At 45.1% G+C, this 16,733-nt stretch overlaps 1 protein-coding gene across 1 annotated transcript; it reads left to right on the forward strand.

Annotated features, from left to right (window-relative positions):
* The first annotated feature begins 727 nt into the window (after positions 1 to 727).
* On the forward strand, positions 728 to 8,758 carry RPL26L1 (ribosomal protein L26-like 1). Its single transcript, XM_011947832.1, has 4 exons — positions 728 to 805; positions 1,199 to 1,375; positions 7,164 to 7,304; positions 8,403 to 8,758. Exons 1-4 carry the CDS (start codon positions 728 to 730, stop codon positions 8,529 to 8,531), a joined length of 525 nt encoding a protein of 174 aa, XP_011803222.1. The 3' UTR covers positions 8,532 to 8,758.
* Positions 8,759 to 16,733: the final 7,975 nt, after the last annotated feature.

Consider the following 16,733-nt stretch of genomic DNA (forward strand, 5'->3'; position numbering starts at 1 on the left):
TGGCTCACACCTGTAATCCCTGCACTTTGGGAGGCTGAGGCGGGCGGATCACAAGGTCAGGAGATCGAGACCATCTGGCTAACACGGTGAAACCCCGTCTCTACTAAAAATACAAAAACTTAGCCAGGTGTGGTGGCGGGCACCTGTAGTCCCATCTGCTGGGGAGGCTGAGGCAGGAGAATGGCGTGAACCCAGGAGGCAGAGCTTTCAGTGAGCCGAGATGATGCCACCGCACTCCAGCCTGGGCGACAGAGTGAGACGCTGTCTCAAAAAAAATAAAAAATTAGCCAGGCGTGGTGGCGTACATCTGTAGTCCTAGCTACTTGGGAGGCTGAGGCAGGAGGATCGCTTGAGCCCGGGGGGCTGAGGCTGCAGTGAGCTGTGTTTGCACCACTGCACCCCAGCCTGAGCGACAGAGTGAAACCCTATCTCAAAATATAAAATAAAAATTAAATAAAACACCAGACAATATATACGCCTAGACGACCTCTGTAGCCTCCTGTGCGGAGAAAAACGGGGGCAAAGAGAGTTTGCGGTAGGTGAGAGACTACTGACAGGTGTGCCTATTAAAAGAACATCAGTAAGCCTCTACTGCAGGCCCTACACAAGTAGGCCCTTGTCCTCACTGGCATCGCGCTCCCGGTGACCCTAGGAACGAGACACTGCGATCCCACCCCAAGCCGCATGGGGCGCCATTCTGCTTCGCTCTTAGGGAAATAGGGCGTCGATGTCTTTCTGCGCTTGCGCGGCACGGAAACTCATTTCCGGTCTTGCGCACTCAGGGTCTGGGGGCCTTGGTGGCCGGGTGGGTGAGCGGAGGCTGCAGTTTTCTCGGACTCTGAAGCCCACTGCCCCGTTAGACCCTGCATGTGTGGTGGGGGCACATGTAACCCCACAGCTCTCTTTGCGTGACCTCCCGACCACTCATTCCTGCCTAACCCTAGTATTCTTTCCTTAGCCTCAAGGTCCCAGTGCCACCCTCTCCCCACGGCCCCTTTAGTCAGGCATGCGACCGCCACACGTCCCACTTTGTGTGATAGACCACTGGCATCTCTCTCTCCTCCCTCAGTTGCCTTTTCAGAGGTCACCTCCCCCGTAGAGCCTTTGTGCGGGGATGAGGAGGAGTGTCTTGGGTCGAGAACAGGCCCCTGTAACCCACTGAGCGCCCCTTCATTCCGTCTCTCTCCGCCCTTTGTAGAGGGTCACCGTGAAGTTCAATCCCTTCGTGACGTCGGACCGCAGCAAAAACCGCAAAAGTCATTTCAATGCCCCCTCACACGTGCGCAGGAAGATCATGTCATCCCCGCTCTCCAAGGAGCTGCAGCAGAAGTACAATGTCCGCTCCATGCCCATCCGCAAGGACGACGAGGTCCAGGTACGTCTCCCTCCGGCTCTAGTGGCGCTCGGACACCTTTGCCTGAGAACGTCATGGAGCAGTCACAGACTCACATGCCTCAGGATTCTGGCAAGTAGTGTGACACTTCAGATGTGTTAGGCCAGAGATAGGGTTCAGAGCCACCGGAGAGTGCCTGCGTTGCTTTAGAGCATTTAACTATTTAATAGTTATAGTAAAATTTAATAAAACAGTATGTCAGCCAAGCAAAAACCTGCTTTTTTGTTTGTTTTGTAGACATAGGGTCTTGCTATGTTGCCCAGGCTGGTCTCGGAACTCCTGACCTCAAGTGATCCTCCCACCTCAGCCTCCCAAAGCACTGGGATTACAGGTGTGAGCCAGCGTGCCCCGCCAAAAATGCTTTTGATTTAAACTTCTGGCTGCTAGTTTGCCAAGTGTTGCACAAGGTGGCTTGTTGAAGCAGACTTTGTAGGGGAAAGTGTTGCAGTGAGAGTAGTGTTCTAGTGTATTTGGGTAGTGGGATTGATGGACAGGGATTTGTGGGAGCTGGCCATGTGATAGCATTGGATTTGGCAGGAGAAATGGTCAAGATGCAGTGAGTCACTCTTTCATAATTTCTAAAAGAGTGGCCCATGTGAGAACGTGCAAGCCTTCTGTTCTCTGTGATTGGAGCTTAGAATGCATGAAGGGGGAAGGGAGTTGGCCATGAGTGAAATAAGCAGGGGCTGGATTCATTTCTCAAAGGAATATTTATGGAGCATTTGCCAGACATTGTTCTAGAACAAGATTGACAAGGCCGGTGTTCTCATGGAGGTCATGTTTTAGAGCAGGGTTTCCTAGCCTCAGCGCTATTGATATCTTGGACTGGATAATTGTTGTCGGCGCGTGGGGGGGCTCTCCTGTGCGTTGTAGAATGTTTAGCAGCATCCTCTGGCCTCTCCCCACTAGATGCCAGTGGCATTCCCTCCCTTCACAGTTGTGACAAGCAAAAATATTTCCAGATATTGCCAAATGCTCCCTGGGGGACAAAATCAACTCTTCCCTCATTCAGTTAAGAACTATTGCCTTAGAATGAAATGACATAAGGTGATGAGGCCTGGTGTATCATCTGAGACACTGGGACTCTTTGAAGGTTTGGGGATATGTTAAGGAGGAAAAAATGTGGAGTTAAGCTGGGATGTGACAGGAAGAGTGGAAAGAGTAGTTCAGAGGTATGATCAGCAGTTTCAACCCCCTCTGCCCTGGATCCTTCCCATCAGACATGCTCTAGAATGGGGGAATTGCAAATACTTACAGGGGATAGGTAAGGATAGCTCTCACTTCCCTTATTTAGGGAAGTGAGCTGAAAAGAAAATGGCAAACTGGAAAGCTCAAGCCTCACATATAGGATATAATCATCTACCTTGAGCCCGTGGGTGCCTGGGGGAAATGCAGGCCCATTGTTAAATTCTTGGATTTTCAAAGAGAGCTGGAAAATTTGGATTCACTTCCCTAGCCCCACATTTCCTTCCAGCTATTACTCTGTTCTCTATTCATAACCAACCTCCTCAAGAGACCTGTTTCCACTTCCTCATCTCCCATTCACTCTTGGATACTCTTTAGTCTATTCCCTGTGCCCACTGCATTATAGAACCTACTTTGGCATAGATCACCAATAACATCTTCGTGACTGAATCCAATGGACACATCTAGCATCTCTTTCTGCTCTGTGTTCTCTGTGTAGGTGGAGAATAGGTAATAATCCATTCTTAGAGCTTTAAGTGTGTGCTCTGTGCTAACAACTCCCTCTTTTATATCCTAGTCCAGACCACTTTAGACAACCTATACATCTGAATACCTACAACACAGACCTAAAGATCTGACTACCGACAGAACATCTCTATTTAGGTAGCCCATTGACATTTCAAGCTTCTTATCCAAGAGTACTCTTGATCCTAACATCCTCTGCCTCCAGAATCCAACTCTCCTCCTATCTTCCACATCTCTAGTAAGTGCCATTTGTATTTCCCCAGTTGCATATGCCCCTAAACCTTTGTTATCTTTAACAATGCTCCTTAACCCCCTCTTGTAATCCACCATCAAGGCTTGTTGATTCTACCTCCAAAGTAAGTCTTGAACCTATTTCCAGTCCAGTTCAAGGCAGCATTGCAGCTCCCTCTCTTACCTTTGTCCATTTTTCACAGAGTGGTATTATTTGCAAATCAGGTCCTATTTAAAACCTTTGACAGGCTGGGCATGATGGCTCATGCCTGTACTCCTAGCAGTTTGGGAGGCCAAGGCAGGTGGATCACCTGAGCTCAGGAGTTTGAGAACAGCCTGGGAAACATGGTGAAACTCCATCTCTACTAAAAATACAAAAAATTAGCCAGGCGTGGTGGTACACACCTGTAATCCCAGCTACTTGGGAGGCTGAAGCATGAGAATCGCCTGAACCCGGGAGGCAGAGGTTGCAGTGAACCAAGATTGTGCCATTGCACTCCAGCCTGGGTGAGAGTGAGACTCTGTCTCAAAAAGAAAAAAAAAAAAATGGCCAGGCACAGTGGCTCACGCCTGTAATCCCAGCACTTTGGGAGGCCGAGGCGAGCGGATCACGATGTCAGGAGATTGAGACCATCCTGGCTAACACGGTAAAACCCATCTCTACTAAAAATATAAAAAATTAACCAAGCGTGGTGGTGGGTGCCTGTAGTCCCAACTACCTGGGAGACTGAGGCAGGAGAATGGCGTGAACCCGGGAGGCGGAGCTTGCAGTGAGCTGAGATTGCGCCACTGCATTCCAGCCTGGGTGACAAGCGAGACTGCATCTCAGAAAAAAAACTTTGGCAGTTTTATATCTGCCAAAACTGACCTGTGCATTTTACTGTATGTAAATGATGTCTCAGTTAAAAATAAAACGATTTCAAATTGTGTTTATTGCTGTGAAGAAAATATAAAGGATGCTACCATATTAATTAAAGGACCTGAAAAGGCTTCTCTGAGGAACTAATAAATTTAAGAGAAGACCTGAAAAGTGAGGAGTTAGCCAGGTGCTTACCAGTGGTGCCTGATGTGCTTATAAAATCTAAAATCATGGCCAGGCACGGTGGCTCACACCTGTAATCCCAACACTTTGGGAGGTTGAGGTGGGTGAATCATCTGAGGTCAGGAGTTCAAGACCAGCCTGGCCAACATGGTGAAACCCCGTGTCTACTAGAAATACAAAAATTAACCAGGTGTGGTGGCACACGCCTGTAATCCCAACTACTCAGGAGGCTGAGGCAGGGGAATCGCTTTAACCTAGGAGGTGGAGGTTGCAGAGAGCCAAGATTATGCCACTGCACTCCAGCCTGGGCAACAGAGCGAGACTCCGTCTCAAAAAGAAATCCTGGCTCCACACCTACACATTTACCTGTAGTTCCACCCCTCCTTATTTTCTTTCCCTCCTGTTACAATAAAAGAAATATCCCAGGCCTGGTGCAGTGGCTCACGCCTGTAACCTCAGCACTTTGAGAGGCCTAGACGGGTGGATCACTTGAGGCCAGGAGTTCGAGACCAGCCTGGCCAACATGGCAAAATTCTGTCTGTACTAAAAATATAAAAATTAGCTGGACATGATGGCACATGCCTGTAATCCCAGCTACAAGGGAGGCTGAGGCAATGAGATATCACTTGAACCCAGAAGGCGGGGGTTGCAGTGAGCCAAGATCACACCATTGTACTCCAGCATGAGTAACACAGCAAGTCTCTGTCTCAAAAACACAAAAAAAGAAATATCCGTATTTCTGCCTAAGCCTAATTCATCTGCCGCTGGGTGCTGCTCCATTCTTCTCTTGGAGCTTTTTTGGTCCTTTTTTTCTCTGTAGTTTCTTTTACCCTCTTGCTCCATACTTGTTACTTCCCATCAGCATTTAAACACAATCATGTTTTCCCTTCTTTAAAAATAAAAAAAGTTCCCTTAGCTTTCCATCCCCCTCAAACATCTATCCCCTTCTCGTCTTCAGAGCCAAGCTCCTTTGGACTGTCTTTTCTCACCTTCACCTTCTCACCTGGTACACTCATCACCTTACTGTAAATGGCTTCCATCCCACCGCTCACTGAAGGCGTTCCAGCCACAGCCACTGGTGATGACCTTGTTGTCAGATCTGTTAAATACCTTACCCTCTCTGTACTTGATGGTCCCGCAGAATTTGGCATTCTTCTCTTGGCTGCTCTAACACTACACTTGCATGGTTTCCCATTCTCTCTGGCCACATTAATTCTCACAAGCTCTTCCAGAATGCTGGCTTTTCTCACATGTGTATATTCTGCCCTTTTCTCATACTGTCAGCTCCTTGAGCAAAATGAAACTTCTAATTGCCTCTCTGTGGATGACTCCCACGTCTCTATTACTGGCCCAGTTGGCATTCCAGCTGTGTCTGAATTCTCTATTAGAATGTCCCCAGATGCCTCAAATTTAGCATGTTCCAAACTAAACTATTTCCTCCTAAAATATGGGGCTTCCCCTATGTTCCCTGCATCTGGCAAAGGCATTTTCATCTACCTGGTTGCCCAAGCCAGACTCTGAGTATCATCCTTCCCTCTTCATCCTCACCTCTCCAGTCCAGTCAATCAGCCTGGCCCCTGTGCGTGGTGTTTAATAAGCGCTTGCAGCTGGGCATGGTGGCTCACACCTGTAATCCCAGCACTTTGGGAGGCCGAGGCAGGCGGATCACTTGAGGTCAGGAGTTCAAGACCAGCCTGGCCAATATGGTGAAACCCCATCTCTACTAAAAATACAAAAGTTAGCCGGGACTGCTGGCGTGTGCCTATAATCCCCGCTACTTGGGAGGCTGAGGCAGGAGAATCACTTGAACCTGGGAGGTGGAGGTTGCAGTGAGCCAAGATCATGCCATCACAGTCCAGCCTGGGGGACAGAGCGAGACTGTCTCAAAAAAACATAAAATAAAATAAGCTCTTGCTTCCAAGGAAACCCTAATCTAGTTGGTTTTTTAATAGAGTAGATTTTTAGTACAGTAAAACAGTCCGTGAGATTTTAAATTTTTTTCTGACTTTAAAATATTTATATAAATGTAGAAATCTTGAAATTTAGAAGAATATAAATCTAAAAAACAGTCATCTGTAATCCTACTTCCTGCCTAATGGCAGCTGTTACCAATATTTATATATATTTTATCCCACTGTGTCATGCGATATATATGAAATGTGTGTGTATATATACATATATATGTGTGTACATGTATGTATGTACATATATATGTATACATATATGTATGTATGTATATACATATATGTGCACATATGTAATATATATTATATATATACACATACACACATACAGGTTGAGTATCTCAAATTCAGAATACTCCAAAATCTGAAACTTTGAGTGTCAATGTGATGGTCAAAGGAAGTGGTCTTTGGAGCTTTTGGGATTTCAGATTTTCAGATTTGTGGTGCTTAGCGAGTAATGCAGATACTCCAAAATCCCAAAAACCCTAAATCCAAAACACTTCCGGTCTCAATCATTTTGAATAAGGGATACTTGACATATATATACATATAGTTCAGAGTGTATTCTATATGTAGTTTTGTATTCTCCTTTTTTCTCTAAAGCTCATATCGCACATTTCTGTGGGATTCAGGTAAAAAAATCTCCACCTTGCCATAACACAACACAGATTTATACCAGACAAGTAGCTAATTTTTGACTGCCAGGATGAAGCTGCTTTTATGCAAAGTTATATGTTTAACCCATGTGTTCCTGATAGTTAGCTTCCTCATTATGATCATGCATTACAAATGGAGGGGGATTCTCTTCTGTATTTTCTCTTAGGTAGTTCGAGGACACTACAAAGGTCAGCAAATTGGCAAGGTAGTCCAGGTGTACAGAAAGAAATATGTCATCTACATTGAGCGGGTGCAGCGTGAGAAGGCCAACGGCACAACTGTCCATGTGGGCATTCACCCGAGCAAGGTATGATCAAGGACTGAGTGGCAATAGCAGCCGTGGAGTGTGTCAGTACTGTTAAAAGTTATTGGTGTTCGGTACTCCCTGCACAGGTGGCTGAGGCAGGCCACGTGGACTTGATTGATTCCGTAGCTTTGTGATATCATCAAGGATCCAGATTTTTCTTCTCTTTTCTATTTTGCCTTTCTTGGTGATGGTGTCTTTTTTTTTTTTTTTTCTGAGACGGACTCTCGCTCTGTCATCAGGCTGGAATGCAGTGGCACGATCTCAGCTCACTGCAACCTCTGCCTCCTGGGTTCAAGTGATTCTCCTGCCTCAGCCTCCAGAGTAGGTGGGACTACAGGCACCCACCATCACGCCCGGCTAATTTTTATGTTTTTAGCAGAGACGGGGTTTCACCATGTTAGCCAGCATGGTCTCGATCTCTTGATCTCGTGATCCACCTGCCTCGGCCTCCCAAAGTGCTGGGATTACAGGTGTGAGCCACCGCACCCGGCTGATGGCTGTCTAAGCTGGTTGCAAGAGGCTTCCAAGTGTTCCAGGCATCACTTCCTCCAACATATAATATTCAGAGGGATAAGAGAGAATATATCTTCCTGCAGCCCTTATGCCTACCTAGTGGAACTGCTACTTCTCCTTTGTGTTCCTACTTTATATTGTGTTATAGGATCTGTTTTCCTTCCAGAGTTTCAGTTCCTTAAAAGTTGAATGACTGGCCGGGTGCAGTGGCTCATGCCTGTAATCCTAGCACTTTGGCAGGCCGAGGTGGGCAGATCACGAGATCAGGAGACCATCCTAACATGGTGAAACCCTGTCTCTACTAAAAATACAAAAAAATTAGCCGGTCATGGTGGCGGGCGCCTGTAGTCCCAGCTACTCGGGAGGCTGAGTCAGGAAAATAGCGCAAACCCAGGAGGCGGAGCTTGCAGTGAGCCGAGATCACGCCACTGCACTCCAGCCTGGGCGACACAGCAAGACTCTGTCTCAAAAAAAAAAAAAAAAAAAAGGCTGAATGACTGAGGTCTTACTTATGATGTCTATATTGCTCAATAGCTGGTGGCATGGCGATGTGGCAATAAAGATCTGTTTTCTCACTCCCAACAGGTGGTTATCGCCAGGCTAAAACTGGACAAGGATCGGAAAAAAATTCTTGAACGCAAAGCCAAGTCTCGACAAGTCGGAAAAGAGAAAGGCAAATATAAGGAAGAACTTTTTGAGAAAATGCAGGCATAAATAGAACCTGTTGTGCAACCACGGTTTAACCGGAGATTTTGAGGCTAGTGTGTGTTTCTTTCGAACTTTTCAGAATGTCTCTGGAATATTTCATTTCCTGTTTTGCTACCTGTGGCTCTGTAAATCTACTTTTGCAATTTTAATTAATAATTTTTTGGTTAAAAATGGGAAATGCTTCCTAATTCCAAATAGTATTTGCATTGTTTTATAAATAAATTCCACTTACTGGCCAGGCGCAGTGGCTCACAACTGTAATCCCAGCACTTTGGGAGGCCGAGGCGGGTGGATCGCAAGGTCAGGAGACCGAGACCATCCTGACCATTTATTATTCATAAATAAATAAATAAATAAATAAATAAAATAAATTCCACTTACTATCAATTCCCCTTTGCCAGTCTTTTCCTATTTAATGTGTGGAATAGCAAAATCGCAGGGATAGAGTGAAATGGCCCTCCTCTTGCCTGGACCCTTGTGCCGATAGAGTAGAAAGGGCAGGGCTCTAGTCCTGAAAAAAAAAATATATAGATATATATATAGATAGATAGATATAGATATAGATAGATAGATAGATAGATAGATAGATAGATATACTAGATAGATAGATAGATAGATAGAGACAGGTCTCATCATCTTGCCCAGGCTGGTCTTGAACTCCTAGGCTCAAATGATCCTCCTGGGTGCCTCTCAAAGTGTTGGGATTACAGGCATGAGCCACCATGCTCTGGTCCTTGATGGAGGGATTTGCACCACTCAGTAGCAGTCATAATGTGCACTGGCGCACTCAGGGCCCCACTGTCACATCGCAGGCCTGACAGATTGCTCTCTGGCCCCCTGACTTGTGCTTCCCCAGCTTTCTCTCCAAGTGCCAACTAAACCAAATCATGTAGCAGCTCCCTGACCAGGCTCATCTTCCCGAAGTTTTGACTTTGCAGTTGCCATTTTCATGTGACTGAAATGCCCCTTTTCCTCTGGAACTGACTTGAGAAACTGGCAGCCTACAGGAAAGATTTAACTGAGATACTGTTTTTCCCTATATTTTATAATTTAAAAAAATTTCCAACATTTAAAATGTGGGAGACTCCACAGAGAATCACCTGCTTCACCTGGCTGCACGGGGCTCTCCCTGTTTTGTAGTATAAAGTGCAGCCGAGGGCTTAGCGGTTCCCCATCCCACCTGTGTTGCTTTCATACGCTTCTTGCCTGGCCTCCACTGGCCTCTGCATTAGACTCTTGATATAACTTTCATTCTTCAAAATTTAGTTCCTTTGTCCAGGCACAGTGACTCATGCCTGTAATCTCAGAACTTTTGGACGCTTGTGGGAGGATGGCTCGAGCCCAGGAGTTTAAGACCAGCCTGGTTAACTACTGAGACCCCACCGCTACAAAAAAATAATAATAATAGTAGAAATAATAAATAATTTTTTTAATTAGAAAAAAAGATTTGGTTCCTTTGAGAGGTATGTAGTGAATAAAGATTTTTAAAAAATTTATCTCCAGGGCCACATTCAAAATCCTCTGTCCCTGTGGGGAAAAAAAAATTTTTTTTGCAGCCAGTAGCGCTGCTTAGTGAGAAAAGCATTATCACCAGCCATCGAGGTCTAATCCCAGCTCTGCCACTGAGCAGTCATCAGCCTTTGAGCAAGTTACTCATCTCTGGACTTGCAAACAGACGATAATACCTGCTCTGCCTTCCTACCTCATCAAAAATGCAAAGATAAAATGGCAAAAAACAGAGTCTCCCTCTTGCTTAGGCTGGAGTGTGGTGGCACTATCTCGGCTCACTGCAACCTCTACCTGCTGGGTTCAAGTGAACCTCCTGCCTCAGCCTCTCAAGTAGCTGGGATTACAGGCATCCGCCACCACGGGGTTCCGCCATGTTGGTTAGGTTGGTCTCGAACTCCTGACCTCAAGTGATCTGCCTGCCTCAGCCTCCCAGAGTGCTGCGATTATAGGCATGAACCACTGCACCTGTCCTAAAAAAAATTTAAGAGAGGGTCTTGCTCTGTCACCCAGGTTGGAGTGCAGTGGTGTGATCTCAGCTCACTGCAGCTTTGACAGCCCAGGCTCAAGTGATCCTCCCACCTCAGCCTCCCAAGTAGCTGGGACTACAGGCATGTGCCACCACACCCAGCTAATATTTAAAATTTTTTGTAGAGATGAGAGTCTCAGTATGTTACCCAGGCTAGTAAAATTCCTGGCCTCAAGTGATTCTCCTTCCTTGGCCTCCCAAAGTGCTGGAATTAGACATGAGCCACCATGACTAGCCTAAAAAATAATAATGTATTGATTAAAATGTATCCAACAGCCTTTTATGACTTTCTAGTAGTGGCTTATCTGACACACTAGAGTTTCTTAATAAATGTTAATTGAATCAGTGTTGTTTCCCATTTTGACTGATGAAGAAAGTGAACTTAGGTTAACTGTCTAAATCATAGCATAAGAAATGAAGCCAAGATTTGAACCTGAGCCTGACTGCATCAAAGGCCATTCACTTCCCACATTAGCCACTTATCTTTAGTCTTCCTTCCTTCACTCTGTCAGCCTTTCACTGGAGTCTGATAAGAGACTGGACATTTATGTGGAACAGACAAGAACCTATGTGTTTGCAGCTAGTAGCACTACTTAGTGAGAAAAGCATTATCACCAGCCATTGAGGTCTAATCCTAGCTCTGCCACTGGGCAGTCATCAGCCTTTGAGCAAATTACTCATCTCTGGACTTCCAAACGGATGATAATACCTGCTCTGCCTTCCTATCTCGTCGAAAATGCGAAGATAAAATGGCAAGGTCAGATGGGCCGTTTTTGAGTACTCTTTGAAAGCTGTGAGTATACAAATGTTAATTTCACTATCACTGTTCAGTTTACTTATATGTACAATTCTGACATTCACTCTGCACTCAAAGAGGCAATTATTTTTCACTAAAGAAAACAGTGAGTTTGGTGGGGCGCAGTGGCTCACACCTGTAATCCCAGCACTTTGGGAGGCCAAGGCAGGCGGATCACGTGAGGTCAGGAGATCAAGACCATCCTGGCTAACACAGTGAAACCCCGTCTCTACTAAAAATACAAAAAAATTAGCCAGGCATGGTGGTGGGCACCTATAGTAGTCCCAGCTACTCGGGAGGCTGAGGCAGGAGAATCATGTGAACCCAGGAGGCGGAGCTTGCAGTGAGTCAAGATCGCGCCACTGCACTCCAGCCCGGCGACAGAGTGCAACTCCGTCTCAAAAAAAAAAAAAAAAAAATCAGTGAGTTCAAAAAACAAAACTCAAGATGTGTTCTCTGACTTGGCATTGATACATTGAACTCACTGACACAAGGTAGACAGATACTGTCCTGTCCCTGGAGTCAGGCAGATTTGGGTTCAAATCCTGCTCTTGTCCCTGGGAGGTCATTTTTCCGATTCTCTGTTTTTCTATTTATGTAAAAAGCTGCCAGGCACGGTGGCTCACACTTGTAATCCCAGCACTTTGGGAGCCCAAGGTGGGAGGATCGCTGGAGCCCAGGAGTTTTGAGACCAGCCTGTGTAGCATAGTGAGACCCCATATCGCCAAAAAAATTTAAAAACTAGCCGGGTGTGGTGGCCCATGCCTGTAGTCCCAGCTACCCAGGAGGCTGAGGTGGGGAGGATTGTTTGAGTCCGGAAGGTCAAGATTGCAGTAAGCCACGATGACACCATTGCACTCCAGCCCGGGCAACAAAGTGGAACCCTGCCTCAAAAATAAAATAATAAAACAGAGTAGGTGCCCATCATACGGCAGCTGTATAATCATTAACATGCTGAGCTATGTATCTAATGAATATAATGAGTAGGTTAACTAGTAAATTCTGAAATTTGTATTTTCTAATTTGATTCTTGTCTTTGTTCTCAACCAATACATATTTTAGGGCTCCAAGAGTTGTATGAAAGTCAGATTTCATACTAAACTCCCAGCTCCTTACCCTATAGTCTGATACCTGGTCTGAGCTCCAGGCTCCAGCCATTACTTTCATTAGTAAATATAAGTTATGATATCGTCTAGGAATCAGACTTGGCTTGTTTGCAGCAACTTATTCCAACAAAAATGACCAATAAGAGCTTTGAGAGCTGTAATCCCCCTGTAGGTATCCAAATCATTACCACACTGCTTATACTGAGCCAGGTTTGTAATAGTAATGCGTGATCAAGAGCAGGAACTAGGCCTTAAGTTGAGTTCTAATCTTAGCTCTGTCAGTTCCTAGCTGTGTGACCTTGGGCAAACTGCTTAACCTCTCTGGACCTCAGGTTTGTCATTTATAAAATAGAGATAAAATTAGTACTTACTTCATAGAGTTGTCAGACTTATTACTTGAGATAACTGTGTGTAAAGCACAGAGTGCTCAGGAAGTTGTAACTATTGTCTCTTAAAGGAGATTGGCAATGGAGTTCTTTCACAGGAACAGAAGAAAAAGTTTTTCTCTAGGGAGTTGAGACAAATACTGATTCTTGAAAAAAGGGAAGAGTTTAAGGGCAACAGTGATGTGTTTGGGCTGCTGCAGGAAATGAGGATTGGAGAATGCCAGATGGGTGGGCCTGCCTAACAAAGTTCAGGCCATGAGGTATTAGCTTGTTTTCTGGAATGAATGAATTATACAGTTTTCTTTTTTTTTTTTTTTTTTTTGAGATGGAGTCTTGCTCTGTCGCCCAGGCTGGAGTGCAGTGGCCGGATCTCAGCTCACTGCAAGCTCCTCCTCCCGGGTTCACGCCATTCTCCTGCCTCAGCCTCCCGAGTAGCTGGGACTACAGGCGCCCGCCACCTCTCACGGCTAGTTTTTGTATTTTTTTTTTTTTTTTTTTTTTTGAGATGGAGTCTTGCTCTGTCGCCCAGGCTGGAGTGCAGTGGCCGGATCTCAGCTCACTGCAAGCTCCGCCTCCCGGGTTCACGCCATTCTCCTGCCTCAGCCTCCCGAGTAGCTGGGACTACAGGCGCCCGCCACCTCTCACGGCTAGTTTTTGTATTTTTAAGTAGAGACGGGGTTTCACCGGGTTAGCCAGGATGGTCTTGATCTCCTGACCTTGTGATCCGCCCGTCTCGGCCTCCCAAGAATTATACAGTTTTCTACTGACCTTTTCATCACATTTGCAGATGTCCATTCCCTTGAGTGGTTCCCTTATGCTATGCTGGGAAGATGCCAAACTTTTAAACTTCAGATAACTGCTTTTGAATGTCTGCTTTCACATTGCATAGGCATGAGATGTTTGGCCACATAATTTTTTTTCTTTTTTTCTTTTTCACACAAGGTTTCACTGTGTCGCCTAGGCTGGAGTGCAGTGGTGTGGTTTCAGCTCACTGCAACCTCCGCCTCCCAGGCTCAAGCGATCTTCCCACCTCAGCCTCCCAAGTAATTGGGACTATAGGCACATGCCACTACTCCCAACTAATTTTTGTGGTTTTTGTAGAGACGAGTTTTCGCCATGTTACCCAGGATGGTCTTGAACTCCTGCGCTCAAACAATCTGCTTGTCTCAGCCTCCCACAGTGCTCGGATTATAGGCATGAACCACCACACCCAGCAGCCACAGAACTTTTGATGTGAGTTGGATGGGCAAGTAATTGAATCTTTCAGGAACCAGACAGAACCCTACTAACCAAGAGTCCACCGTTCTCTGATGCTGCAGACTTTGAGCAGTTCCTATCTGATAGTTTACCTAGAGGCTTGTTCATTGTCCTTTTAAACTGGTATTTTCTTAATTAGGTAAGTAGTGCTTATATATGGTACAAAATTAAAAGGTAAAACAAAAAAGTAGATGGTGAAAAGTATGTTTCTTTGTCACCTTGAGTCTCAGTCACTCAGTTCGCTCCAGAGGCACTGTTTCCAATTTCTTTTGTATCCTTCCAAAAACAGTGTTTATTATATTCATATACAATTGAATGTTTATTGAAAGTTTGATCCATGAGAAAGTCCTCATGAGAAAAGCAGGTCATCCAAATTTAACAGCAATATAAGGTTGATTTATTGTCTGAACACCATAATTACAAAAACTTGCAGAGATATGAAAATGTTATTTGCCCATCAGAAATAACTAAATTGCCGGGTGCGGTGGCTCACGCCTGTAATCCCAGCACTTTTGGAGGCCGAGGCAAGTGGATCACGAGGTCATATCGAGACCATCCTGGCTAACATGGTGAAACCCCGTCTCTATTAAAAAAAAAATACAAAAAATTAGTTGCGCATGGTGGCTGGTGCCTGTAGTCCCAGCTGTTCGGGAGGCTGAGGCAGGAGAATGGTGTGAATCAGGGAGGCAGAGCTTGCAGTGAGCCGAGATCACGCCACTACACTCCAGTCTGGGCCACAGCGCGAGACTCCGTCTCAAAAAAAAAAAAAGAAAAGAAAAAGAAATAACTAAATCAACCACGTTCCAGCCTATTCTTAGCAGGAGGGCGGCTAGTGCTAGAACAGGCTTTTAAAGGTCTCATCTTATGCAGCAGATGATGTCTGAATCTTGTGAAGTTGTCTGTAATTTAGGATTCTTTGTATGCCGACTTATTTCTTGAAGTAGGAGAGGCAGCATGGCTTAGTGGAAAGAACAGGAGCTATGAAGCCATGTTCAGATCCGAGCTCTGTCACTGAAAACAGCTATGCTTTGGACAAGTTACAAATCTAAGCCTTTTTGGGCTGGGCGCAGTGGCTCACGCCTGTAATCCCAGCACTTTGGGAGACTGAAGCAGGTGAATCACCTGATGTCGTGAGTTCGAGACAAGCCTGGCCAACATGGTGAAACCACGTCTCTACTAAAAATATAAAATTATCCAGGTGTGGTGGTGGGCACCTGTAGTCCCAGCTACTCAGAAGGCTGAGATAGGAGAATCGCTTGAACCCAGGAGGCAGAGGCTGCAGTGAGCCAAGATTGCCACCACTGCACTCCAGCCTGGGCGAGACAGAGCAAGACTCTGTCTCAAAAAAAAAAAAAAAAGAACAAAAAAACAAATCATAAGCCTTTTTAAAATATGTACAATAGATTTTAAAATACCTATATTCAGTGTCATGAGCATTAAATGAGACAGATAATTCAAAGCACCTAGTCCAATGTCTGGCAGGTGGCAATCACTCCAACAGTGGTGGCAGCAGTAGTATTGGTGGCCATACGTAGTGTACATTCCATATACACTACCTGGCAAAGGAGTAATAAATCCTCCTAGGGTTTTCAGCTGCCCCAGTAACTTCCAGGCTTCCAGAGTAGCTATGACAGCACATCTTCATGACTCTTCATGCCTGTTTTTACCTACAGGACTGTGTTTAGGAAGGAAGGGCTCCTCGGCTCAGTGCGCAATAGTGTTTCAGTCAATACTTGTTTACTTGATGCTGCTGGGCTGGGGGGCCTCTGAGGCTTTTCCTTTAGTGGTGCTTCTCAAACTTTTTGGCCTCAAGACCTGTTTACACATTTAAAAACTATGGAGGACCCGAGGGACTTACATTTATATAGGTTATAGCTACTGATATTTGCCATGTTAGAAATTAAAACATCAAATTTTAACATATTAATTTTATTATTATTATTATTATTTGAGACAAGGTCTCACTCTTCACTCAAGCTGTAGTGCAATGGTGAATTATAGCTCACTGTAACCTTGAACTTGTGGGTTCCAGCAATCCTCCCTCCTCAGCCTCCTAAGTAGCTAGGACTATAGGAGATAGCACCATGTCAAAATTGTTTTTTGTAGAGATGAGGGTCTCACTGTTTTGCCCAGGCTGCTCTGGAACTCCTGGCCTCAAGTGATCCTCCTGCTTTAGCCTCCCAAAGCGCTGGGATTATAAGCGTGAGTCACTGCATCTGGCCAACATATTTATTTTAAATTCATATAAAAAGAGCAACAAGAAACCCATAACATGTTACCATAATATTTATATGAGAAATAGCTGTTTTTTCCAAAACTAACAAAAAATGGAAGAGTAACATTGTGTTACATTTTGGGAAAATTCCTTGATCTCTGGCTTAATAGAAGACAAATGCATTCTCATAATACTACTGCATTCAATCTGATGTGATGTTGTTTTAGATTAATTACAGGAAGAAAATTCAGCCTTATAGAGATTCACAGTTAGAAAAGACCTGCTAGGGTGGCTGGGTGTGGTGGCTCATGCCTGTAATCCCAGCACTTTGGGAGGCCAAGGCAGATGGGTCACAAGGTTAGGAGTTTGTGACCAGCCTGGCCAAGATGGTAAAACCCCGTCTCCACTGAAAA

The sequence above is a fragment of the Colobus angolensis genome, unplaced genomic scaffold, assembly GCF_000951035.1.
Source record: "Colobus angolensis palliatus isolate OR3802 unplaced genomic scaffold, Cang.pa_1.0 Scaffold27, whole genome shotgun sequence".
NCBI lineage: Eukaryota > Metazoa > Chordata > Mammalia > Primates > Cercopithecidae > Colobus > Colobus angolensis.